The sequence below is a fragment of the Globicephala melas genome, chromosome 2 (assembly GCF_963455315.2).
Source record: "Globicephala melas chromosome 2, mGloMel1.2, whole genome shotgun sequence".
Lineage (NCBI taxonomy): Eukaryota > Metazoa > Chordata > Mammalia > Artiodactyla > Delphinidae > Globicephala > Globicephala melas.
Window position 1 is genome coordinate 25,359,818 of NC_083315.2, and position 26,482 is coordinate 25,386,299.

Consider the following 26,482-nt stretch of genomic DNA (forward strand, 5'->3'; position numbering starts at 1 on the left):
GTCTGACTGAATACTAAGTTTCACATGTATAGCGAGAGACTCCAAGAGGTCAGGAAAAGAACTCCCAGAAAAAGACTCCTGGGGAGCTGTAGAATTACCAAGTACCAGAGCTCACACAGGCTTGGAAGACATTTGAGTTCTGACCTACCAGAGAGGAAAGAAAGACCTTGCTGAACACCTGGGGCATTCAGGAGAAACCCCTGAAAGCCTTGCCTTAGTAGGTTAGCAAAAAAAATAGTAGCCTTAGAGATTAACAAAAAAATAGATAAATGAATTACTACATAATAAGTATTTTGGGAACAATTCTTTTTAAGTTCAGAAAAAAATTACCTTAGATTCTACACATAGCAACAAATTCCAGATGGGTTAAAGACTTAACAGAACAGAACAAAACAGAATAATATACATATTCTGGCTCTTGGTGGGTAAATACATTCAGAATATTGAAGATAAAAGAAATACTCTAAGAGAATATATTTCTGAATATATAAAAACTTAAATCTTTTCTACAAGAAAATGTTGAAATCAAGCAACAGAGTGGAGAAAAATTATAACATAGTAAGCTAATAATAAGGAAATGTTTGCTTTCTAATATATTTAGTAAATACTTGCATACACATATATGTGTGTATATAGGCATACAGATACAGATATAAATACATCTATACATAAGTATATAAATATATGGTATATACATATATAAATATAAATTTTAAAATATAGTCTATACTCAGATCTAGATGATCCTTTGTTAAGGAAGAAATATTGAAGAAAATACAAACATACAAACACACGGCATTGTCATAGGGAAAAACATAACATCCCCTGGGCAAATATATTCATTAAAAAATGTACTGCACTTAGTAAAAAATGCAAGAAACTTGCAAGAAAAATGCAAGAGCCTAATTTTGGTAGACAAGTGGCAAAAAGGTTATAAACACATATTGCTAATAGGCTTGAAATGTCACTTCCAGGCCTGGGGCTATGAATTTCCCCGCGCTTGGGATTCGGATAGACGGGGTTCAAACCCTTGTGGGTACAGCGCCGGACTGGTGGTAAAGACTCAGTCTTAGGGGAGACCTCTCCTGGTTCTGCTCTCTGCTAGTCCTTATGTGTTTCCAGATGGGATCATTCCTACTATTTTTACTTTTCAGCTCAAACTAACTTCTGCATTTAGGCTCAGTACAGGTCCCGTGATGTGGCTGCAATCGATTACGCAATCGCCCACTTGGAATCATTTGTAAACAGAGTCTTCATTTCTGTCATGAGACTTCAAAAGGCGTGGTGTATGCGTGCGTTTTAACGAAACTGAACAATTTGGAATTTATGATTTCTCTGGAAAGATGAAAGAAACAGGGGTATGCCAACTCGGGTAGGAAGTGTGTCTTTAAAATGAAAGTATGGGGGGAGGGGCGGGGAGGCTCTGGAGCTTTGCTGAGGTCGATTCAATACAAAGGAAGGTAGTGAGTTGTAGCAGCTGGACACTTTTGCACACGGACACTTAGACACGTGGACACGTTTTACACACGGACACAGGACATGTTCTGCACGTGGACACATGGGCGCAATTTGCATGCACATACATATTTTGCACACGGACGCTGATTTTGCCCGTGGATACTTGGACATGTGGAAATGTTTTGCACACGGACACTTGTTCTGCACTTAGACACGTTTTGCACACTGACACGGACGCGCTGTGCACATGGACATACGGGCACGTTTTGCATGTGGACATATTTTGCACCTGGACACGTGTTTTGCAGAGGGACGTATGGACACGTTTTGCACACTGACACCCTCTGCACATGGACACACGGCACGGTTTGCACAAGAATATTTTGCACGTGAACACGTTTGCCTAGCAAACACCAGCGGCGAGCGCGGAGTCAGACGCAGGTGTCTGCGGCTTGGCGAAGGCCCTGAGCTGGGGGAGCCGCGCCGGCCGGGCCTGGAACTACAACTCCCAGAGCGCGCGGCCGCCTCTCCTGGACGCGCGGCGACGCCGATTGGCCCCGCCCAGCGGGCGGTGCTAGTGGCGGGGCCGCAGAGCCGGGACGCGGGGAGCCGGTGGCATGGAGACCCGTGCCGCAGACGGCAGCTTCCTGGGCGACTTGGGTACGTGCGGGTTGCCGGGAGCGCGGGGCCGCCTTCGTGGACCGAGAGCTGCATCTGCTTACATTCGCCCCGGGCAGGGACGAACCCGCTCCGAGGGGTCGTCAGGGGCGTCTGGCTGGGTCCGGGTCGGAGGGCCGTGTCTTTAAAGGAGCAGGTCCGGGGGTCCCATGCAGCTCAGACGCGGTTTCTGCGTCCGGCTCCTGGTCCCCTGCCGGCCGGGTCATCCTTGTGACTTCAGAACCGGAGACCCACCGGAGCGCTGCGCACCCTGGGGAGGATGCGGGACTGTGCGTGGTCATTGCCAGGTTCCGAGGGGAACCTAGGAAATGCCCACGCGGGACCACTCGTAGGGCAGCCCTGGCACGGGCCCGGGGTGGGAGCTGGACCGTCTTCCAGGCGCCCTGTGGGAAGGTCGTGCGCAGGGTCGTTCGCATGCAACGGATACACCCAGGAATCCAATCCAGAATGAGCATGTGCCCTTGTCGCACTGTGTGAGACATGCGACCTCGGTTCTTAACTGAACCTTCTTTACCGTTTGGGCAACCCGAGAATAAAATGGATTCGAGGGCAAAAGGCCATTCTTTGGGGAAGCAAACTTTCCCGCCTACGGAGTAATTCTAGGGCAAATGAGCAGTGAAAACACTTCCAAAGACTGCAAAGAAAAAAATAATCTATAAAGTATTTTTACACTGATAAAAAAAATGTAGTGCGAATGAAAGTGAGAAGTCTTATGGGTTAATTTAGCTTAAGACGAAGTGCAGTCCTCGCAAAGCTATTTTAGTTGATTTTGCAAAACAGCCACCTGCCACAGGATCAAAGGCATTTAATAAGCATCTCTGTTTTTACTTGGCATTCCACCCCAGGCAGGCACAGGGCTTTGACCCTGCCAGTGTGTGCTGTGTTTGGTTGGTTCACCGTGGAAGCTTTTTAAACACGTTTTAATATTTTTGTTCATGTGCAAGGTTCAATAGCATAGCATCACTTCCGAGTATGTTTTTTGTATAGTTTAAGGAATGTATCTTTAGAAGAAAAACATATTCTAAACTAATAGATGCACCGTTTCTGGGATTTGTGGCTACTTTTGACATTGTCATTGTTTAATTTCATATATTTCTCTCAAAATACATCCTGCTGACAGTTTTATTCTCAACACTAATGAATAAACTCAATGTGTTGAATCCAGAGCGACACTGCTATCCCAGCAGAAGTAGAGGCCCATCATAGGAACTTTAATGCATTTTATCATTCTGATCTCAAATTCTATACATGTGGTATACTCTAACCAAACCGTGTAGCTTTATTTTTATTTTTTTAAATTAAAAAATTTTTTTATTGGAGTATAGGTGCTTTACAATGTTGTGTTAGTTTCTACTGTACAGCAAAAGTGAATCAGCTATACGTATACATATATCCCCTTTTTTGGATTTCCTTCCAATTTGGTCACCACAGAACACTGAGTAGAGTTCCCTGTGCTATACAGTAGGTTCTCCGTAGTTTTATTATTATTTTTTAATGAATTTATTTATTTAATTTTTTTGGCTGCGTTGGGTCTTCGTTGCTGCGTGCGGGCTTTCTCTAGTTGCAGGAAGTGGGGGCTACTCTTTGTTGTGGTACGTGGGCTTCTCACTGCGGTGGCTTCTCTTGTCGCGGAGTACGGGCTTTAGGTGCACAGGCTTCAGTAGTTGTGGCTCGTGGGCTCTAGAGCGCAGGCTCAGTAGTTGTGGTGCATGGGCTTAGGTGGTCCACGGCATGTGGGATCTTCCCGGACCAGGGCTCGAACCCGTGTCCTCTGCATTGGCAGGCAGATTCTTAACCACTGCGCCACCAGGGAAGCCCTGTAGCTTTATTTTTAATGTAACACCTCACAGAGGTAAAGGTTGCAGTCTTATAATATGGCCTTATCAATAAGAACCAAGAATTTAGGGCAAGTCACATCCTAAAGTGAATCAGTGTTTGTTACTTAGCAAATGTAATTCATATCATTATTGACCCTAGGTTGTGTCTATTTGTAAAGTTGAAAACGTGACTCTCGTATTCAGCATCTGTGCTCAAGGGCTTCTGACTTGGAAGCAAGAGGTTGGCAGAAGATGAAAGGGTGCCTTAGGGATCTGGGCTCTAAGCAAGGTGAGCTGCTGGTGTTCTTCAGTTATCCTCAGCCGAGAAGTCTAACCAGTTCATTGGCCTCTGGGGTGTTGGGAAGATGGGATGGAGAGAGAAAAGGAGAGGCAGCCCCTGGGACCGTGATGAGAGCCACTGAGCTGCTTTGCTGTGGGCCAGGCGCTGGCCACGAGCCCTGTGACAGTTGCAGGACAGTCATCATTATCGATTAACTTAGAGGTGAAACTGAGTTCACACAGCTAGGAAGTCACAAAGCTGAGGTTTTAACACAGGTGGTTCTTTTTTGTTTCGTTTCTTTTTGCTTTGCTTGTTTTATGTTAAAGATCCTTTTTTTCTTCCTATCAGATAGGTTCATCTGTAATCAATTTGTAGGGCTGCCTGGAGCGCTGAGCTGGTTTTGTGAGTGGGATGGATGAGCCATGTTCGCTGTGGGTTCTCAGGGGACTGGGGAGCACCGCTACCAGCCATCATCTCTGTACTATAGCACCTTTCGGGCTCTGAGAAATGTCTTTGCCTCCAGGGGTCCACAATCAGGATGGTAGACTGATCTGAGTCCCCGGGCCCGGGAACCTGTATCCAAGTTCATCCTTTTGTTGAGTCTGTGGAATTGGATTTTTTTTTTTTTGCTGCGCTGCGTGGCTTGCGGGATCCTAGTTCCCCGACCAGGGATGGAACCTGGGGCCCTGGCAGTGAGAGCAAGGAGTCCTATCCACTGGACTGCCACGGAATTCCGGAATTTGATTTTTTAAACATAGAATTGTATGGAAAGTACTTTGAGAGATCTAGATAATCAGTGCCCTGGCTGGGAGGTCAACTTCCTTAAAATCTTCTCAAATCGTGCTTCTGTTTCTGCCTTAGCGAAAGCTGCATTCTAGAAGTGTCTAGATGTGTCCTTTAGTGGAGAAGCCTCTGGGCACTATATTACACTGCTAATAACAATGTTTGAAGGAAATTAGGCTGATTTTAACACCAGCTGGGATTCCGGGTAGTCACTGCGGCCAGGAGTGGCTGCCGACTATAGCAGTACAAGTGAGTTTTGATTTTTTTGGTATAACCCTCCTGCCCTGGTCATCAGCACCGTGGGGTGGGAGGGAGGCAAGGGGAGGGGTTGGGTGGCAGAGAATTGGATAAGCGGTTAGTAGGGGCTGCTGAGTGAGGGCGAAAGTTGGATTCGGGCGTTTCTCCTTAAGCATGTTTAGGAAGATCTTTCTTTCCTTTTCCCTGGCTGTCTGCTGCTTCGGTAACCTCTTCCCGCTTTTCTCTTTTGCTTTCACTTGTTCTCTTTCACTTTCCTTTTGCCTCTCCTAACTGAGCTTTGACTGTCTTGTCCCTGTCGGAAAGTAAACCTTTTCTCTTTAATTTTTATCACATTTAACAGATCTTAAAACCACGTATGCCAACCTCAAGTTTACTGACAAACAGTATTTGGGGTATTCATAATTAAAACACTGAAATAGAACTTGTTGAAAAATCTCTTCAAGAGTAACAAAATTCTCAGCCCCAGTTTCTAAATAAGTGTTTCTACATATAAAAATGAGTTCCATTTTCCCTGAGAATCAAGGTGACTGGTAATATCAAGCTCACTGAACTTTAATTCGGACAGCATGTTAAAGATGGGTGGTCGCCACAAAACATTTATTAAGCACCACCTGTGCCAGGCACTTTGCATGTATTGTGTCTTTGGTCTTTGCAGCATCCTCTGGAGCAGGTCTGTCGTTCTCAGGTGCTGGTTTCTTTGTGCTTCTGGGGTTTTGCCCCTATTTTGTTTTTTCACTCTTTACTGTCAGATGGATGGGTGCACTTTGCCATGATTTCTAGGTCCTTTTAGCTCTTCAATTTGTTTTTGCTTTGTACACACAAATCCTTGGCCTTCTGGGACCTTGGGGGACAAGTCACTCGGGACCCCTGACTTTCCCGAAAGCTGAGTTTAGCCCGCTGAGAGCGGTCCTCAAAACACCAGCTCCACTGTGGCTTCAGCAGCCGCTCCCGGCGGCTACATCTGCACACAGGTGCCCCACGGGCATGGATGGGGTATGGGGAGGCTATCCATCATCATTTCAAGAATATTTATCTACTGGGGTATTTGGGGAGAAGGGCTTATTTCAGAGCTGCAGCTGTGGCCGAGAAGGACATGTCTGCAGCGAGGGCCCTGGGCCCCGCTTCATGACATACCTGGAGCAAGATTCCTGGCCCAAGCAGCATTGAAGGGTGCCTGGTGGATACTGAGCACGTTGGATCCGCTTGTGGTGTAGGTGTTCTCCGTGGCGTTTGGAAAACACTTTGTTTGAGCGGGGCTGCTGTGTGGAGGGGCCCCTGGCTGAGGGAGGAGCGGTCAGGGTCAGGGTCTGCACAGGGGTCGGGTTCTAGACTCTGGACAGGTGGGTAGGGCCGATGAGTGCTCTGCTCTGCATGTGGAACGGGAGCCCGGCAGGCCCTGCACGTCGCAAGGCCAGGCTCTCGAGGAGGGCCGGTGGGGCCCTGGCTGAGAGCTGCGGTTTGGGCTCAAAGAGCAGGATTCTGGGCTCTGGATGACTAAGCAGGATGTTGGTAAATTGGCTCTCTGGAGAAAAAAGGAAAAAAAAGAAAAAAAAAGGAAACCTGATCTGATTTTCTGCTTTCCCTGGTGTAAATACTCACCCTCACGCTGATTTCAGCTCCCAGGGGTTTCCGCCTGGCGGACTTGCTGAATATTGAACAGTCGGCCAGGGGAGCTGGTCTGGAACACCCACTGCTGGACACGCATAGAGAAGGCGGGTGCCAGGGCCAAGGGGCTGGGACTCCATGCAGGGGACTCATGCGGGATCCAGATGCTGGAGCCGGAGTCCCAGGTGGGGCTTTGGAACATGACAGGCAGTAGAACTGGAGGCTGGGACCCAAGCAGGACCAGCAGAAATAGAATGATGCTAACAATCCCATTGTGGTCATAGTGTGTGCTGTCATCGTACACTTGCCTGCCACCGTGCCGGTCGTGCCCAGCAGGATTTCACTGTCATTACAGCCACCCCAGGGGAGTAGGCAAAAACATCGCCATTTTATATGAGAGAAAGCTGAGGCTTAAAAAAAATTGACGTGTAATTGAAAACTGAGGCTTTGAGAGGATAAGTGACGTGCCCCAGGTCACGGGGCTAAAGGACAGACAGGCGTTGGACTCACGAGCTGAGTGGTTCCTGAGGCTCCTCACCATGTATCCCGCTCCCAAGGGAAGGCTGACGCTGAACCACTTGAAGTGTTCAGCTGGGGTTTCTTGACTCCCGAAGGCTGGGCCTGGGCCGGGCAGGGCCAGCCCTCAGATGTGAGAGTGTCAGGGCCCAGCCAAGGTACACAGGGGTGTCGGGTTGGGAGTCAGCAGGTGCACGTCTGGTGCCCAGGCTGGATCAGTCAGGTCAGGCAGGGGTGCAGAAGAGTGGCAGAAATGTTCTCAAGCGTCTGTCATTCCTTCTCGGGGTGACCTTGCACTTGTCCGGTAGAAGATCCTGTAGGTGGTGTTGGTGAGACTCTAGTTTTGCAGATGACGGTTTTCACTTAGTCCTTCGTGAGCTTGGCTTGCCAGCAGCCACTCAGCAGAAGGAGTGACACAGGTATCTCCGTGGCCTTGAACCGAAGCCCGGGCAGGAGGCAGGAGGGACCTGGGCGCTGCTGTCTGCCCTTTAGCACCAGCGCCCTGGTGCTCTGTCTTCTGGGGACTGCAGCCTGGGCTCTGCTACAACAAACTCCTGTTTAATTGATGCCCTGGCCCCTGGCACGGCTGGAGTGGGCAAGGCCAACGTGTGGCCCAGGTCAGTGTCAGGGCTGGGCAGGCCTGTAAGGGGCCGGTAGTGGGGTGTACTCTGGCGCGGGCAGACCCAACTGCAGTAGAAGTTTTCCGGCAAGTACAACAGGCTTCTGGAGAGTATTTATTTGATACCTGTGTGTCAGGCGCTGTGCTGGAACAGGAGGTCGGCGGCTGCGGTCCTGTCCTAAAGATGCCCGTGGAAGGATGGAAGAGGCGTGAAATCAGGTGCAGCTGTGTGTACAGAGGTGGCTTACAGGAGGGCCTGGGTGGGCAGGCTGCACGCTGGAAGGCTTCCTGAAGGCGCTAAGACTCGGTCTCGGTGGGGAGGATGAAGAGTGGGGGGCTGAGTGGGGCACAGCACCCCCAAAGGCACAGGCCCTGGACCACCCGACCCTATGTCAGCTACATGAAGCTCAGCGTAATTGGAGACAAGGGTGTGTGTGTGAGGGTGGTGATGGGAGGGTGTGGGGGGAGACTGGAAAATGGGGCTGGGACTCCATCCTGGAGGGTCAGTTTGCCTGGCTTGCAAAGGAGTGTGGATGCTTTTCTGGAATCAGGAGCAATCTAAGGGTCCTGAGCAGGCCCCCCGTGACCCGCTGATGACCTAGCTGCATTAGGGAGGGGGCGAGGGGAGGGGGTGCTGGGGCAGGGGAGCACCAGAGGGGGCTGTTGACGGGATGAAGGGAGGGAGGGTGACGGGAAGGGGGTGCTAGGAGTCCACTTATGTGGCAGGGCTGGGATTTAGGGGAAGGCTCATCCCCGAGGGAACTTGCCAGAGGGAGGGTCTCAGGTTTCCAGGGCGGCCCCTCTCCCAGGGCGATGGTACAGGGGTGGGGGCATCTGGTCACAAGTGGGGTCCAGGCACAGGGCCAGAAACAAAGCCTGAGGTCAGTGGGTTGACCAACGTACAGCGTTTTCCTGCCTCTCTTCCCTGCTAGCAGACGTCTTTTTGCTTTAAAGTTGATAAGTACGTGTCAGCCGTCCCCCGTCTCTCTGGTGGGGGGTCGTGGGAGGGGGTCGGGGGTGGATGCCTCTGAGCTTCCCACTGAGGACCAGCGCTCCTTCATGCAGCTGCAGCCCCGTGGGCCACCAGGCACCCCGTGTTCTTTATCTCTGGGGTGGCTCTCCCCTCCCCCTGTGCTTCTCGGGGTCTCCAGAGGCCATTGAGGCTACCACCTCCCCCTGACCCCCACCTCCCACTGTAAAGGTGTCCCCCCAATGACATCCTGTGGTTGGTACCAGCTGTGGGTGACAACCTCCCCCATCTCCGGGGCCTCCTCCATCTTTGTTACTTCTTTAAAAAATAATTTTTAGGGCTTCCCTGGTGGCGCAGTGGTTAAGAATCTGCCTGCCAATGCAGGGGACACGGGTTCGAGCCCTGGTCTGGGAAGATCCCACATGCTGCGGAGCAACTAAGCCCATGCGCCACAACTACTGAGCCTGTGCTCTAGAACCTGCGAGCCACAGCTACTGAAGCCCGCGTGCCTAAAGCCCGTGCTCCAGACTTCCCTGGTGGTGCAGTGGTTAAGAATCCACCTGCCAATGCAGGGGACATGGGTTTGAACCCTGGTCCGGGAAGATCCCACATGCCGCAGAGCAACTAAGCCCATGCGCCACAACTACTGAGCCTGTGCTCTAGAGCCCGTGAGCCACAGCTGCTGAGCCCGCGTGCCACAACTACAGGAGCCCACGCGCCTAGAGCCTGTGCTCTGCAACAAGAGAAGCCACTGCAATGAGAAGCCCGCGCACTGCAATGAAGAGTAGCCCCCACTCGCGGGTGTTGAGAAAACGTCCTGTAGTTTCTGCATCTGGGGAGTTTACACTCTGAGTTTGCATGCGTTTGTCTGCACCTGGCTTAAACCGTAAAGAAACATCACCCTCACACCACGGGAAGCCTGGCTGTCAGGGCTGCAGGCCCCACGTGACCAGTGACTCACCTGGTGCTTCCCATCCTCAGAGCCGACGTTAGGCAGGTGGTCCGACGGCCACGGCACTTCCCAGCTCGCATCTAGGCAACATCGGGGGCGAGGGGTGTGTCGAAACTGTGAACGCTGTCAGCAGCCTCTCCCTCATGTGTCGTTCACTGGAGTTGGGTCAGACGTCCTACGGGAAATGGGAATCCTGTGGTTAACTTAGACCGCTTGTCTGGGTGGGATGGATACACGGCACTACTAGCCTACTGCTGCTGCACGGCAGGCAGCCAGGTGGGGACCGCAGCACAGTAAGCCCTGGTGGAGGCACAGACGAGGGGCTCACCCAGCACGGATGAGGCTGAGGCTGGGCAAGGCCTCCTGCAAACCTGACCACTGCACTTCAGTCAGGAAAGGAACAAGCAGGCGTTACCTAGGATGAACAGGGAGGGGTGGAAGGTGAGATAGAGAGGCTAGAGGTGGGGAGAGAAGGGGGAGAAGTGGTGTCGGTTCTTAAGTGTGGTCTCCAGACCAGCTACATCAGCATCGTCTGGGCACGTTTTAGAAACTTAGATTCCCAGGTCCCACCAAGACCCACTCAGCTCTGGGGGTGGGACTCAGCAGCCTTCGATTTCACAAGCCCTCCAGGCGATGCTGATGGAAGCTCCAGTTTGAGAACCCTTGGCTAAAACATGGGAGGTCAGGGTGCTGCATCTCGTGCACCTGGTTCTCTAGAGCTGAGGGCAGGGGAGGGGGAGAGGTAAGGCATTGTGGAAGAAAGGGGGGATGTTAGAGAATTTTACTCCTTTTTGGGAGAGGAGTCGTGCCTTTGTTTATTTCTTAATCAACACATTGTTGTTGAATATGTATTTTACGAGGTTGGAATGCAAAAATAAATAATTATAGTTTGAGATGAATGAAAATGAAGAGATAACATACCAAACTTATAAGCTGCAACTCATGCCATACTTAGAGAAGATTTATAGCTGTAAACGTTTACATTAAAAAAAAGAAGAAAGAGCTCAAATCAATAACCTAATAACCTTTCATCTTAAGACATTGGAAATAAAAAAGCAAACTAAACCTAAAGACAGCAGAAGCAAAGAAATAATAAAGATTAGAGAGGAAATTAATGAAATAGAATAGAGAAACAATGCAGAATATCAACAAAACAGAAGTTGGTTCTTTGAAAAGATCAACAAAATTGACAAGTCTTTAGTTAAACTGACCAAGGGTGTGTGGAGGGGAAAGATGCAAATGACAAAATCAGCAATGAAAGAGGGGATGTTATTATGGACATTACAGACATAAAATGATTATAAGGGAATACTATGAGCAATTGTTTGTTAGTCTGCTTGGGCTGCCATACCAGAACACCACAGACTGGAGGCTTAAACAACACGTTTATTTCTGAGGTTCTGGAGGCTGGACGTCCAAGATCAAGGTGCCAGCAGGCTTGATTTCTCCTGAGGCTTCTCTCCTATGCTTGCAGACAGCGCCTTCTTGCATGTCCTCACATGGTCTTTCCTCTGTTCATACTCATCCCTGGTGTCTGTGTGTCCTAATCTCCTCTTCTTATAAGGGCACCAGTCAGATTGGATTAGGGCCCACACTAATGGCCTCACTTTATTTGGAGTTACATCTCCAAATACAGTCACATTCTGAGGTATTAGGGGTTAGGGCTTCAACATATGGATTTTGTGACAGGGGGCACAGTTCAGTCCATAACAAATTGTATGCCAACAAATTAGATAATGTACATTAAGTGGACAAATTCCTAAAAAAGATAAACTACCAAAGTGGACTCAAAAAAAAAAAGGAATAGATTTATAACAAATGAAGAGATTGAATTATTAAAAAAACTTAAATAAATGAAAGCTCAGGCCCAGATGTCTTCACAGATGAATTTGACCAAATATTTAAAGATTGAATACCAATTCTTCATAAACTCTTCCAAAAATTAAAAGAGAGAATACTTCCCAACTCATTCTCTGAGTCCAGTATTACTTTGATGCCAAAACCAGACAAATACATCAATCACAAGAAAAATGACACTTATGAATGTAGACCCCCAAATTCTCAAAATATGCACCAACCAAATTGAGCAATGTATAAAAAAGATTATACACCATGACCAAGTGGAATTTATCCCAGGGACGCATGGTTGGTTTAACATCTGAAAATCAATCCATGTAATACAGCATTTTGACAGAATTAAGGAAAAAAAGCCAGCCTGATCTTTGCAATAGATGCAGATAAAGTACTTGACAAAATACAACACCCTCTCATGATAAAAAGACTCAACAAACTAGAAATAGAAGAGAACTTCCTTGACCTGATAAAGGGCATTTATGAAAACCCACAGCTCACATGGTGGTTCGTGGTGAAGGACATAGCTCCAGGACCAGGAACATGGCAGGAGGTGCCTCTCGGCACTTTTGGTCAACGTGGGGCTAGACGTTCAAACCAAGGCAGTTAGGCAAGAAAAAGAAAAGGCATTCAGATTAGAAAGGAAGAAGCACAGCTACCTCTATCTAAATGCATATGACATGATTTTGTATGTAGGAAATCCCGAGATTTCTGCTAAAATTGAATAATTAAATCAAGTCCCTACTTTGAAGGCTCTCCCAGGCCAGGAGTGGGGACAGTATAATTGCTGCATTATAAGCATGTAGATGTCAGGGTTGTGGGAGACGTGTCTTCCGGAGAAGGAGCTATTTCAAATGGGTCCACGTGGGTGACATAACATCTAAACAGGAGATGCAGAATGGATGATCGGGGTGGGGGCAAAGGTGGGCTTCTCAGGCAGAGAGAATATATGCAGAGATGCAGGTGTGCAAAGGCAGGGGGCCACATTGAGCCAGCTGTGTGTCTGGAGAGAGGGGGCTTGTGTAGGGCAGTGGTGGCAGATGGGTCAAGGAGGTGAGCAAGCTCCAGATCATGAAGGACCTTGCAGGCCTCACCAAAGACTTGGACTCCACCCCTGGGCAGTGGGAATCACTCAAGGGTTTTGAGTAGGGGTGTTTGGACCAATTACACCACTGTGTATACAATGGCTTGGGTTTCGTAAAGGGTCCTGGGGTTCATCTGACCTGGACAGAAGTGGCGTGCTCTTAGCACTGCATGTTTTTCTTTCCAGGTTTCTGGGTGGAGCGCACCCCCGTGCACGAGGCAGCCCAGCGGGGGGAGACACGGCAGCTGCAGCAGCTGATCGAGAGCGGGGCCTGCGTCAACCAGGTCATGGTGGACTCCATCACGCCCCTGCACGCGGCCAGCCTGCAGGGCCAGGCGCAGTGCGTGCAGCTGCTGCTGGCCGCCGGGGCCCAGGTAAGCCACCTGCAGCATGGTCCCCAGACTGATGGGACCAGCTCCAGAGAAAAAGAGGCTTGGGAAGAGCGTTCTGTGTTATGCAACACATGGGAAGAAAGGAAACCACTGCAGGAGGCTGAGAAGGAGAGGAAGGAGGAAACCAGAGTGGGCTGTAGTGGAGGCTGAAGGAGGAGGGAGGGCTGGTCTCCATGGCAACCACACCCTGAGAGGACCGGTGAGGGTGCTCGTGGACCTGGCTGTTGGGAGGTCACTGGTGGTGGAAGAGAAGTCCGGGTTAGCAAAGTGATGGCATGCTCCGCTCTGCATGTGGGCAGGCAGGCTGTGGACACAGAGGCGGGCTGCCTACCGGGCTGGCGGGGCCTTGACGGCAGGAGCCTTTTGGGCTCAGAGAGCAGGATGACTAAGTGGGATGCTGGCAAACTAGCTCTGGAAGGACAGGTAAAAGGAACAAGAACAAGATTCTGATTCGCTGCTTTCCCCTAGTTTACGTACTCACACCACAGCCCACATGGAGTCCCCAGCATATGGTATCTGGTATCCGGCTGGTAGAATTGCTGGGTATTTACCAGTTGGCTGGGCGAGCTGGTAGGAGCTGCCCTGGGACAGCGGTGGGGGGTGAGGAAGAAGGGAAGGCTGTGTTCTGCTCACTCTTCCCAGAACTCAGCTATGAAGGCGGTTCCAGAGGAAATGGAACAGGCTTCAGCGTGAACCCAAGTAAACAGCTGAATTTGGACAAATTCTAAGCAGAATCTGCCAGTTTGGGGAGTTGCCTTTTCCTGCCTCATGATTTTCCAACTAGAGGAGGCATGTTAAACAGTTTCAGGCACACCTCCTAGCTGAGGCTGGAGTTAAAGCCCGTTTTCACACCCCGCCTGTGCTTAGTAGGTGTTGGGGTGGTGGCCGGAGTGAGGCTAAGCTAAAAAAAGCCCCCAGTTGCACGCCCGCTGTACTCAGGCGGCCAGTAGACACGCCCTACTTTCTATCTCTGAACCCCCTTGCCTGGCACGGCACCTCAGCACGTAATAGAAAACCTAAGAACTTCGAAAAACTACGTGGTGTTTCAAAGATGAACGTGCATCAGGATGAGAAGGCGAGTGGCCTGCACCTTGCCCTCTGATGCTCGTTTCCTCCCCCCCTCAAGGTGGACGCCCGCAACATCGATGGCAGCACCCCGCTCTGTGACGCCTGTGCCTCGGGCAGCATCGAGTGCGTGAAGCTCCTGCTCTCCCACGGGGCCAAGGTCAACCCGCCCCTGTACACGGCATCCCCGCTGCACGAGGCCTGCATGAGCGGTGAGTCGGGTAGCGGTGATAGCCAGGAGGGGAAGCCATCCGCTGGTGAAGCCGGGTTCCTGGGCTGGGTCTGGCTCTTGGTCCGTCAGCCGTGGAATCTGACGCTTTTCCTCCTGGAGATACGGTCCTCACCCAGGGCTGGGGGCTGAAGGTAGGGTTCTATTTCTAGCTCATTCGGTGCCTTTCAGATGCTAACCCTGGAAACGGATGCCCTCGGCAGCCGCTCACTTAGTGGCTGCTGTCGTTCTGGCCTGCAGGCCCCTGATCTTGTGGGGAGATGAGGCCCAGACGCACCCCCAGGCAGGAACTCTCAGAGGAGCCGAGAGCTGGTCCTCAAGACTCAGGGTTGCCCTCTGAGAATAGGTGGATTTCAGACGGTGGGAGGATATGGCTGCTCCAGCCTCGCTGGGTCAGACGTGCCCAGCAGAGGAGCTACAACAGGCAGAACTGGAAGTTTGGGGTGAGGCCAGCTGATGGGCAGTGTTTCAGATGACAGACCAGGGAGTTTGGGTTCGACTGTTTTGAGCAAGGTTTGCACACTTGTGTCTTGTGCTTTGGTCGGCACGGTGTTCGTCTTCGCTGCATTTGTTAGGGTGCGGGGTGTGGGCTCTTCCACGGCTGCACACAGGGCCAGTCTTTGCTGCCCTCACCCCGAATCCCACAGTTAGGTCACCTTGGTCGCCCACAGGCACTGGGAATTGCTACAGACGGCTCTGAAGGTTTTTGAGCAGATGCTGAATGATAAGAACACATTTTTGAAAGGTTCGTTTAGTGGCCATCCATGTGCAGCGTAGGGGAGGGAAGCTTATTTTTCTTCCTTCACCTATCTTTGGTTCATTGGCCGGGGCCCTGCCGATGAGACTGACAAGGGACCAATTAACAAGAGAAAAACAAGTGGAAGTTAGCGTGTGCATTGCACATACGCACGGGAGAGCTCAGGCAAAGGGTGGTTAGAATTGGGGTTTATGTAGCATTTTAACAAAGAGCAGTAATTCTGTCGAGCAGACACAAGACCAACGAAAAGGACTATGAGCTTCTAGGGATGGTAAGTTATATGAAGGCAAATACAGCGGGGAACTCCTGGGAGACAAAGGCCAGTTAGTAAGATTTGCGGTGTGGACTCCTCTGGTGCCGGCTCTGGGCTGATCAGGGTCTAGAGTTGTCCCTGGTGGTTCACTTCTGTCCTTCCTAGTAGAGACGGGAGGGGACACCTTTATACATTTATGTCCTGCTTTTAGGCAAATGGGGGAAGACAAGAGAGCTTTTCTTGTATCTGCTGCTTCTTACTTGTCTTCAGCTCCAAACAGTCCTTATGCCAAAGTGGCATATTTTGGGGTGGCATATTCTGCTGCCCTTCAATATGAAATGGGGGGGGCGATATCCTGGAAATGAAGAGATGAGCTGGGGGCCATCGCAGTGACCCAAGTGCAAAGCTCTTGGAGCCCAGGTGGGATGGATTCATGTGCAGAGCTTTGAGGGAAGAATCAATGGGATTTGACGTGAGGGAGAGGAGAGCACGGCGTCAAGACCGACTCAGGGTGAGGAGGAGGCTGGCTGGGGAGTGGGGGGAGGACCTCGTCGTGGGGGGCATGTCCCCCGGTGAAGGGCCAGCGCCCGGTGGTGGAGGTGGGGCTGGGTTTCAGGGCTGGAGGTGGAGAGTCGGTGCCAACAGCCAAGCATGATCAAGGGGTGAGAGAGGATGGAGTCTGGGACGGGATGAAGCCTGACCCCAAACCAGAGTTAAAGACGCCAGAGAGGAGCCGGGAAAGGGGCCAGAAAGGTGTCTGCTGAGAGGGGGCAGGGAACCCAAGCAGTGGGGAAGTCTAGGGAAGTTCATCCAGGCGGCTTGGCGTTCCTGACACAGCTTGGGGGACAGCTGGAGGTGGGGAGCCCCTTCCTTTTCCCCCGAGGGCTCGAGAGCAGTGAGGAGCCTTCTCTGCGTCCACAGCTGGTGAGCCCAATTTTGTGTTCTCCCAGCACGGGCGCCAGCCGTGCCCTCCCTCCCTTTCTCCCACTGCCTGGTGAGCTCGGGGGGCCACTGAGCTCCCGGGGGAAGGACACCCACGCCGTGTCCAGGACCCACTGCTTCCTGGTCAGGATGCAGGCCCACTTCCCTTCCCTCCTGCTGCCACCAAGCTCGGGGCTCACCTGCTCCAGCAGCCGCGTGTCTGCCAAGCCTGTTATTTCAAATATATGTGATACGATGCCTTTCCTCCGTCTCCATTTCTTTTAAGGAAGTTCTGAGTGTGTGAGGCTTCTTATTGATGTTGGGGCCAACCTGGAAGCGCACGACTGCCACTTTGGGACCCCTCTGCACGTGGCCTGCGCCCGGGAGCATCTGGACTGCGTCAAAATGCTGCTCAATGCAGGTGCGTCATGTTTATACCTGCCCGGCTCACTGCAGGTGCGTGGTGTTCACCTGTGCTGCAAGCTGGCAGAGAGCTGACTGGTGCAGTCAGGCAGCCCAGGTTTGCAGCTGGTTCTCCCACTTGTCAGCTGAGTCCTTGGGCCTCAGTTTCTGCATCTATAAAACCAGACAAATAAAACTTATTTTGCAGGACTGTTGGGAGGATTCGTGATAACATTTCCACAGTACTTGCTGAACAGTAGGTGCTCAACGAACATGAATGATTATTTTTGGCAGCCGCAGGGGATTGTCCCCAAGGCCTGCCTGGTCTGAATCAGGAGATGGGGTCCAGGGGAAGCGGGTCAGTTGCATCAGGATCCAGGAGGCTGTCAGGTGTCCTAAGGATAGAGAGGTTCCCATGGTGAAAAACAAAAACGAAATAAAAAGAACCCACCAAGAGACTTCCCTCGTGGCACAGTGGTTAAGAATCCACCTGCCAATGCAGGGGACACGGGTGCAATCCCTGTTCTGGGAAGATCCCACATGCCACGGAGCAACTAAGCCCGTTCACCATAACTACTGAGCCTGCGCTCTAGAGCCTGCAAGCCACAACTACTGAGCCCATGCACCTAGAGCCCGGGCTGTGCGATAAGAGAAGCCCGCACAATGAAGCCCACGCACCACAACAAAGAGTAGCCTCTGCTCGCCACAACTAGAGAAAGCCCGCACACAGCAACGAAGACTCAACGCAGCCAAAAATAAATTAATTAATTTATTAAAAACAAACAAACAACCTGCCCAACTGAAGCTAGAGTCAGGACCTGTCGACCACAGAAGTTTTAAAATGTAGCCAAAGCGGCTATGGGCAAGGAGTTATTATGAACCCAACTTAAATTTCTTTTTTTTCAAAGATTTTCTTTATAAAGTAGGGTCACATCTAATGCATTCTTTTTTTCTTTAATTAATTTACTTACTTTTGGCTGCACTGGGTCTTCGTTGCTGCACGTGGGCTTTCTTTAGTTGTGGTGAGCGGGGGCTACTCTTCATTGCGGTGAGCGGGCTTCTCATTGCGGTGGCTTCTCTTGTTGCAGAGCACGGGCTCTAGGCGTGTGGGCTTCAGTAGTTGTGGCTCGCGGGATCTAGAGCACAGGCTCAGTAGTTGTGGCGCATGGGCTTAGTTGCTCTGCGGCACGTGGGATCTTCTGGGACCAGGGCTTCAACCCGTGTCTCCTGCACTGGCAGGCGGATTCTTAACCACTGTGCCACCAGGGAAGCCCCCAACTTAAATGTTTTGTTGAGGGAACATTTTAGCTCAGCCATCTTGTCCATTCTGGGGGCAACCTAGGGAAAAACCAAAATGGTTCAGAAATAGAGGATGAATTCTTTCCGGATGACCGTCTTTTGAGCATCAGTTATATACAGTTTTCTACTACTGAGTCTTATTCACTTTAGCATGCCACCCTTAAGTCTTTTCAGTGAACACGCTTCATTTTGTGTAAGGTTAGTCACTGGGGTAGTTTTTGTTTTTTACGCAAAGATTAAATATCTAGATTAGAAACAGTGGGTCTTCCAGCCGAGTTGCTCATGGGATGGTTGGATCCCATTTTTACCAACGGCATCTACCTATTGTTCCTGTTGAGATTTTTTTTTTTTGCGGTACGCGGGCCTCTCACTGTCGTGGCCTCTCCCATTGCGGAGCACAGGCTCCGGACGCGCAGGCTCAGTGGCCATGGCTCACGGGCCCAGCCGCTCCGTGGCATGTGGGATCTTCCCGGACCGGGGCACGAACCCGTGTCCCCTGCATCGGCAGGCGGACTCTCAACCACTGCGCCACCGGGGAAGCCCTGTTGACCTTATTAAAATAAAAATTTCATAGCACAGCCACCCTCTGCGGGGCGCCTGGCGTGCACGTGTGCAGTACACCTTCATCTGTTTTCTCTCTGGTTCCTTTCTCGTGGTTGGAGGGGAGAGGATCAAGCGAGTGGTGTAACCCACTGTCCTTTCCGTGTCCTGAGGACCCTGTGTAAGTGATGACTCCTTTGTAAGAAGTAGGAAACCAGCTCCCCTCGACCCCTGGGTGATGGAGTTTCCTGGTTCAGTAACCGAAAGGATCAGAAGTAGAGCAGATTTCAGGGTCTCTCTGACGCGGGGGGCTCAGCAGTGTCAGCAAGAACTCACCTCGTCTGAATCTTACATCTCTGCCTTCCTCACCGTTCCCTTTATCCCACGCCTGGCGTCCCTAGTAGGGGAGAAATGGCTGCAGCAGCAGAGTTTGGCTAAAATGCAGATTCTTGACTCCTGAGGCTTCTGATGGCTTCCTCCCCTCAGAAGAGCGAAACTCCCCCCTCACACCTCCTCCATGTCCCATCGGCCTGAAATGGGTTCGTGTCCAAACCTTATCCCATCCCTTTGGCTGAATTGTGCCACATTCTGAGCGGCTGGGGTCTGGGTTGAGGAGAGGGATTCACCCAATCAGGGCCCAGCCCTGCCCTAAGACCTCTGCCCCGGGACCCCTGCCCCACACCGCAGGGTGCAGCTCCTGGGTGGGAGGCAGCCATGATGTCCATGACGGCCTTAAGCAGGGGATCCGGTGGTTACAAAGGGGGTTTCCATCCCCTGGGAGTGAGGGCTGAGGAGACTTCCCCTGGGGCAGGATCCTGAGGTGTCAGTGTCTACCACCAGCTCCAGATTTCATCCCTGATTCTGTTGTAATCTCAGATGGTCTCCTTGACACCCCTTCCTAGATCACATGCATTCTTTTTTCTTCTTAAAGAAAACTACTTGTTAACTATGGAAAATCTCAAACATACGGAAAAGTAGAGAGAAGAGGACAGCATATGCTTTATTTTTAGAGTAGTGATTTGTCACTTTTTGCTGGAACATCTAATGAAAGCTATGGACCACATCTCTAGAAAAATACACGTGCAGGTGCTTTTGCACGCGATTTTGGAGAGGGCCCTGGCCCCGCAGGAGGAGCAGAGCCGTCGGGGCCACGTGGTGCCCCCCGGGGTGGACTCAGAGGCTTTCTGTTGGCAGCGAGGTCAAGCTGCCAAGCTGTGGATTATTTTTGCAGAGGATTGCGGCCAAGGGGGTGAAAGTCCAGTTATTTCTGGTGAGGTAACTTTTAATCTGGTCCCCGGCAGTAAATATTTAACCGTGCTGGGAGCGTTCAGAAGGGGCGTCCACCTTCCCAGCAGTGCTGGTCCCTCACGTCTCTGCTGTTGTCTCAGTGAGCGAATCCCAAGACCCTGTGCTTGCCACCCCGTCCTGGGCATTGCGCTGGGTTCTATTTTTATATATATGTATATTAAAATTTTTTTTATTGGAGTATAGTTGATTTACAATGTTATGTTAGTTTCAGGTGTACAGCAAAGTGAATCAGTTATACATATACATATATCCATTCTTTTTTAGATTCTTTTCCCATATAGGCCATTACAGAGTATTGAGTAGAGTTCCCTGTGCTATACAGTAGGTCCTTATTAGTTATCTATTTTATATATAGTATTGTGTATGTGTCAGTCCCAATCTTCCAACTTATCCCTCCCCACTTCCTTTCCCCCGGTAATTGTAAGTTTGTTTTCTACATCTGTGACTCTATTTCTGTTTTTGTAAATAAGTTCATTTGTATCGTTTTTTTTAGATTCTACATATAGGCGATATCATATATTTGTCTGTCTGACTTACTTCACTCAATATGACAATCTCTAGGTCCATCTATGTTGCTGCAAATGGCATTATTTCATTCTTTCTCATGGCTGCGTAGTATTCCATTGTATATATGTGCCACATCTTCTTTATCCATTCATCTGTCAATGGACATTTAGGTTGCTTCCATGTCTTGGCTATTGTAAATAGTGTTACAATGAACATAGGGGTGCATGTATCTTTTTGAATTAGAGTTTTGTCTGGCTATGTGCCCAGGAGTGGGATTGCTGGGTCATATGGTAGCTCTATTTTTAGTTTTTTGAGGAACCTCCATACTGTTCTCCATAGTGTCGTGCTGGGTTCTTGGTGGGCATGTGACAGCCCCTGTCCTTGTTCCCGGAGGTTTTACTGAATCCACTCTAATCCTGTTTTGCTTTGAAATCAGGCTTTTGATCACGAGCAAACATTGATCCCTTCTCTCTGACGCGTCAATGGAGAATTTTTAAGGCCTAGGTGGCGTCAGGTGTTTTGCTGGCTCTGGCTTTTGTCCTCAGTTCCAGGGAATGTCATCGTTAGTCCCATAAAGCCACTTTCTCCCTGGCTTCTCTGTCCCTTCTTTCCTCTGCCCCCCTCCCCATCCCACTGTTCTAATGAGTATCTGTGTGTTATTGGTTGAGACATGAACTTTTCATCGCGGTAAATGGTGTTATAGATTTGACTCTCCTTCCTGTTTGCTCACCCATTCCTGAATTTTCGAGACCCACCCGTGTTGCTCCAGGAAGCTCTGGTCTGTTGTTTCCAGCTTCTGCGGAGATGCCAGCTGCCCCTCTTAATCACCAGCCTTCTCTCTGCGCCCAATCCAGTGATACCAAGGCACATTTTAAACAGATCCCATTTGTCCCTTGGAACAGTCACCCCGCCAAGCCTTGTGTACCGAGAACCCACAGTGGGTGGGAGGGAAGAGCTGTTCAGTGCTGGTTCTCCTTGACCTTGAGAGTGACTCTGCTTCCCCACCCACCCTTCTCCATCCCTAAAATAGAGACAGCCTCTTTCCTCCCCGATTGGCAAGAATATTGAGAGCATTAATGACCTGAGAGGAAGCCACAGGGACTTTAGATTCTGCAGACTTTGCAGCTTATTTTTCATTACAAGTTTAATGTTCAAATTCATATTTGCATTATGACTGCAACACTGTAACATTACTTATTTGTATCAGCAATATTGGAAGAAACCCCTGATGTGGTAGATTGGTTAGACTGTGGGGAAAATGCTTCTTTTATTTCATGGGTTGATTTTTACTATTATTTTTGTAATACGTATCTGCTAAGTTAAACAATTAGGTAATTTATCCTGCTTCCTAACTGACGGATTCTTTTTCCTGAACTGCCGTCTGAGTTTTGACTCTGGGAAGTATGGGAGCTTTTCGTCACGTGTGTTGTGTGCTTGCATGCTTGCTATCTTCTTAGCATCACACAGGCCGCTTTAGGAACACAGTTCTTATATTCTACTAGGGGATTAAAATGATTTTAAGTCAGAAAGCAGAAGTTTTCAAGTATTTTTGAGCTGTGGGACTAGAACATCTACTAGCCTTATACCCCCTCATTTCCTCTTGTTCTGACCCTCAGAATTTCTTATTACACAGTGACATACTGGTGATCTGACTTTTTTTAAGCCTCACCTTGATAATATTTTATGATTGTGATTTGAATCTGTTATTGGAGGGAATATCTTCACTGATCCTGGGCTCTTTGCTGGCTTCTTGAAAATACTTTTCTCCCATCTCCTTTCTCTTGTAACCTCCTTATCCACTTGGGAGCAGACCTCAAAGAAGTTGGTATTTTCTTAAAAAAAATTCTGAGGCTCCAGGGGATCCCACTGTATAGAATGGTGATGGTCGTGCCCTAAGAATGGTGTTTTACACAAATCATATTTTTATCAAAATCTCTTATTTTTAAAAAGCGTCTAAAAATGCTGTGTTTAGCTATTACTTGTTTGCATCTTTCTGAATGTCTGCTGTCATCCCGAGAGCGAGGTGGATGGCAGAGCTGAATTCACAGTTACTATACTTCCTCTCTATCTGAACTTCAGGGAATTTGGGGGGAACATTCCCTATTTTCCCTTTGAGCTTCCCTTTTGTAAAAGATTTCTTATATTTAATGTTCATTCATTCATACAACACACATTTTTAGAGCCACTGTCCTGTGTACGTGGTGTGTGCGTGCACGTGATGTGTGTGCCTGAGTGCATGTCTGTATCTGAGGTGTGTGCAACTGTGTACCTGTGTGCACGTGTGTGTGCCTGTGTGTGTGTGTCCATGGTGTGTGTGTGTGTACACGTGGAGGACGGCAGGAGAGCTTGAGCAACTCACCTGAGCTTCCAGAGCCTCAGGACCTGGGGACAGACAGCATAGGGCATTAGAGCAGCCTCTGAACTCACAGGGAAGGTTTCTGTCTTGTTTTTCTTCTTTTTGGTTGTTTCCAGTTCTACTTCTTTTTTAGCTCTCTTTTCCTAAGGAAAAATAAAAGGAATCAGTGCTTCTGGATTTTGAAGAAGGTTTTGAAAAGGCTGCAGCAGAGTCTTGATTTTGTTCCCGGGGAGGGGTTGCCGCTTTTGTGTCCTGTGCTCCTTGGTGACGTTTGTTCCTGCTCCGGACCTGCAGGGGCCAACGTGAACGCGGCAAAGCTCCACGAGACGGCACTGCACCATGCAGCCAAGGTGAAGAACGTGGACCTCATCGAGATGCTCATCCAGTTTGGAGGCAACATCTATGCCCGGGACAACCGGGGGCGGAAGCCATCCGACTACACATGGAGCAGCAGTGCCTCCGCCAAGTGCCTGGAGCACTATGAGAGTGAGTGTGTGTCGTTTGTGTGACGCCTGCACTAAGGTCTGCAGGGGAACCTCGTGCAGGAGGGCTTTGTTCTGATCACGTATCAGTTCATCTCTGAGTCAGTCGTTTCTTGACTCAGACTGGGTCCCTATGAGGCCGATGATATAGATGCAGCCCTCACTCTTCAGGAAACAAAGGACAAACCATCTGGCTAAGACAAGACCTCCTCTCTGGGACACATTTTTAAATGAGTTTACATAGAATTACAGTCACAAGAGGCTTTCAAACACTTATCAGTTGAAAAAGAGCCCATTTATTCCACATTTTGCCAACCTTACCCAACCAAAATCCATCATGAGTTTAGAGGCAAATACCATCCACGTCTACTGGGGAAACATTTCCTAGAAGGTGTTTCTTTTCCTGCATTCAAATAATTTGGGGGAGGAAGTAAATGGGAAAATGAATGTCACTAGTAATTCTGTTTATTTTTCTTTCAGGGAGCTTTGTCTTTCATAATGTTTCATAAGTTGAGAATACTTTCTTTGGTTGATTTATACTTTGATCAAACACAGATGGTCCTAAAGGCAGCCTTCGAGGCCAGGCTCTGCTCTGTACACATTCCCGTGGCCCAGCTGCCAGGGACCTCCAGGCACTTTCCTTCTTTGGCCCTGGTGTCCATCCCTCGTGAGCTGTAGCTCCAGGCTTCATCTTCAGGCCTGTGGCCCTGACCCTCTGCCACCAGGATGTGCATTTGTGGACTGTCTGCCCCTGTGGGTCAGTTCTCCGTGGGTCCCTGTGGCCTGCAGCGATCAGGAGCAGAGCAGAGCCAGCACTGCCCGCCCGAACCCTCCCCCCAGCCCTCATTTGTCTGGAAGTTTGACAAACAAGCCTACTAGCTGTAGATTAGTGCTTTGCTGGCAAATATGTGTGCTGAGTTATAACGTTATGGGGGAAAAAAAATCACAAAACCCCAAAAGCCAGAAGCTCACAAAGTGAAATCCCAGTGGCCATGACCTGAATTCCATTTCCTGATCTTCCATCCTTGGTCCCTATTTGTCCTTCCTGGTCGCCTTCCAGAGAAGGTACTCAGGGTTCAGCCTCTTTTCAGGAAAAGGGAGGTGTTTTCAGTTCCATGTTGGTACTTGTTAAGTTGAAGGATGCTGTGCTTCTTTCTTAAGTTAAGCTAACCTCACGTGCGTCTTGTCCCCTTTTTCCAGAGACACCTCTGAGCCTGTCCCAGCTCTGCAGGGTGAGCCTGAGGAGGGCGGCTGGCGTCAGGGGGCTGGAGAAAATTGCCAGGTTGAACATCCCTCCCCGGCTCATTGACTACCTTTCCTACAACTGAGCTGCAGACACGGGGTCAGGGTGGGCTGGTGACACCGGGCTGCTGGCCTTGCTGAGCCCAGCGTTGGGCCACAGGGTCGCTCTGCCCTGGGTGCCTGAAGCCATGCTGTTGCTGTAGAGAACTGGAGTCTCTCCGGGCCGTCCTGTTTCGTCTTCTCTGCAGACCCTTGGCAGGTGTTTCTGAGGCCCTGGGAAGGCCCTGGGCTGGCCCTCCTGGGACTTCAGTCTAACTCTGGCATCCTCCCAGCCATGCAGTTGTCTCTCTTCACAGATCCCTTGGAGGGATCGTCAGGAAAGACTCTCCCAGGAGCACAAGGGAGCCCGGCGGGGCTGGGGGTCCAGGGCCCTGATGCTGATTCCACATGCCCGGGAATGATTCCTTCATCACCAGGTGGCCCTGGGTGTTCAAGAGGAGGACCTGTGCTGAAGAGGGGTGGGGCCCTGGGAGGGGGGTCCTGACTGCGGCCTGGACGCCACTTTGGGGACAGGCTGCCACTTGGGTGCTGTTTTCTGAAGCCACAGTTGGCACTTTCCGAGACCCACCTGCGCCCAGGTGTACCCATCGCTCAGGGGGCTTTATACGGGTCTTAGTGGGGGAAGTCTCAGGCTTCTTATTCCCCACAATAAGCTCAGTGTTTCTTAGGAAGTTTTTCTTTGAGGTCTTAATTCTTTTAAAAAGTGTATAAAGCAAAAACTTCTAGACACATACGCTGTAACACTTAGGTTTCGTTAACAAGTCTCTAAAGCAACAGGTAAAAGGAAGGCATCTCAGCACATCTTCCCAGGGCTAGTGATCCAATGTGAAGCACTGTTAGGAAGCTCTTCAGAGATTGTTTTTCATCTCTCTACAGCTGCCAAATGAATCCTATTGCCACCCTAAGTTTTGCTCATTCCTTGAAGCTCTGCAATTGCAATTGGCAGGAGAGGTCGCTGGCACCTGGTGGGTACTGTCAACCGTGGACTTATGCATTTTGTGGATACCTAAGGAACATCTGTGATGCTTCAGGCACTGGCTCAGTGTTTTGAACTGGCTAAGAATGTGACTCACCATCAAGGCAGGGAAAGAAACGGTTTCACAATCTGTTTCTTTAGTAATAGAAACAAGTAATTCTACATGATAAACCATGAGGTAACATGACGTAGTATGTTTAGACTGCATCTGTCTGCTTAAGATTCTATATCATAGTTTAAAAAACGAACCCAAAACCCGGGAGTTAAACTAGAGGACTTCTGTATAAGTAGTTGAGGTCTATTTGGTTTCAGGGGAAATGGAGAAGGTACCGCTTGTGAACCCTCTTGAGGGTCAAGCCTGAAGCCATCGTCCCCAGAAATGTGACCTCACCAGATTCTCCCAGGAGTGTGGGGAGCAGAGTGGGCGGGGATGGGCCAAGGCCACGCCAGCTGTGCTCACAACCAGAGGCACCTCTTGGCAGGTCCACTTGGGTGGGGCCCAGATCTGGTGGAAAGTTCCATGCTGGCAGCCGTGGGTATTTTCCAGCTCCTCGGTTCTGGCTGTTGTTACGATGGTGCTTCATCGTATGTGGAGATAAGAGCCCCTCCCATTCGGCTGCAGGTGTACATGCATGTTCTGGGTAAATCAGTGTATCTGCGTGTACTAATAAAATTAAAAAGAGCTTTGGGTTCTGCCCTTTCATCTTTGTAACAGGAACTTGCCTCTAGCCATGACAGTTGCTAACATTTCCACACGCGGAGTGCTCAGGGCAGAATCCGGTCCCCATACTCACTGCTCAATAAAGGTTGTTGGAGAGAGTC

At 49.9% G+C, this 26,482-nt stretch overlaps 1 protein-coding gene and 1 long non-coding RNA gene across 4 annotated transcripts; one reads left to right on the forward strand and one right to left on the reverse strand.

The window, feature by feature from the left end:
• The first annotated feature begins 1,961 nt into the window (after window positions 1-1,961).
• ASB13 (ankyrin repeat and SOCS box containing 13) lies at window positions 1,962-26,482 on the forward strand. 3 transcript variants are annotated; one of them, XM_030836867.2, is made up of 7 exons: window positions 1,962-2,118; window positions 13,058-13,245; window positions 14,390-14,540; window positions 16,775-16,909; window positions 23,195-23,386; window positions 24,583-24,614; window positions 25,561-26,482. In XM_030836867.2, the coding sequence occupies exons 1-7, from the start codon at window positions 2,076-2,078 to the stop codon at window positions 25,705-25,707; spliced, it is 888 nt and encodes a 295-aa protein (XP_030692727.1). In that variant the 5' UTR covers window positions 1,962-2,075; the 3' UTR covers window positions 25,708-26,482. The 3 variants fall into 3 exon arrangements, with proteins under 3 accessions (XP_030692727.1, XP_030692731.1, XP_030692728.1); XM_030836871.2 differs by lacking the exon at window positions 24,583-24,614 and having other exon boundaries at window positions 25,561-25,704; XM_030836868.2 differs by having other exon boundaries at window positions 24,583-25,697.
• LOC115842200 (uncharacterized) lies at window positions 6,453-17,011 on the reverse strand. Its single transcript, XR_009562495.1, has 3 exons — window positions 16,689-17,011; window positions 9,946-10,111; window positions 6,453-8,192 (listed from the first exon to the last, which is right to left on the reverse strand). It is a non-coding gene; the product is annotated as an uncharacterized lncRNA (long non-coding RNA).

Excerpts from the sequence above, each read along its gene's own strand:
- ASB13 (XM_030836867.2), top strand. The coding sequence starts at position 2,076 with ATGGAGACCCGTGCCGCAGACGGCAGCTTCCTGGGCGACTTGG. Across the intron at positions 2,119-13,057 it reads CAGCTTCCTGGGCGACTTGG|GTTTCTGGGTGGAGCGCACC; the intron begins GTACGTGCGGGT and ends TTTTCTTTCCAG. Across the intron at positions 16,910-23,194 it reads CAAAATGCTGCTCAATGCAG|GGGCCAACGTGAACGCGGCA; the intron begins GTGCGTCATGTT and ends CCGGACCTGCAG.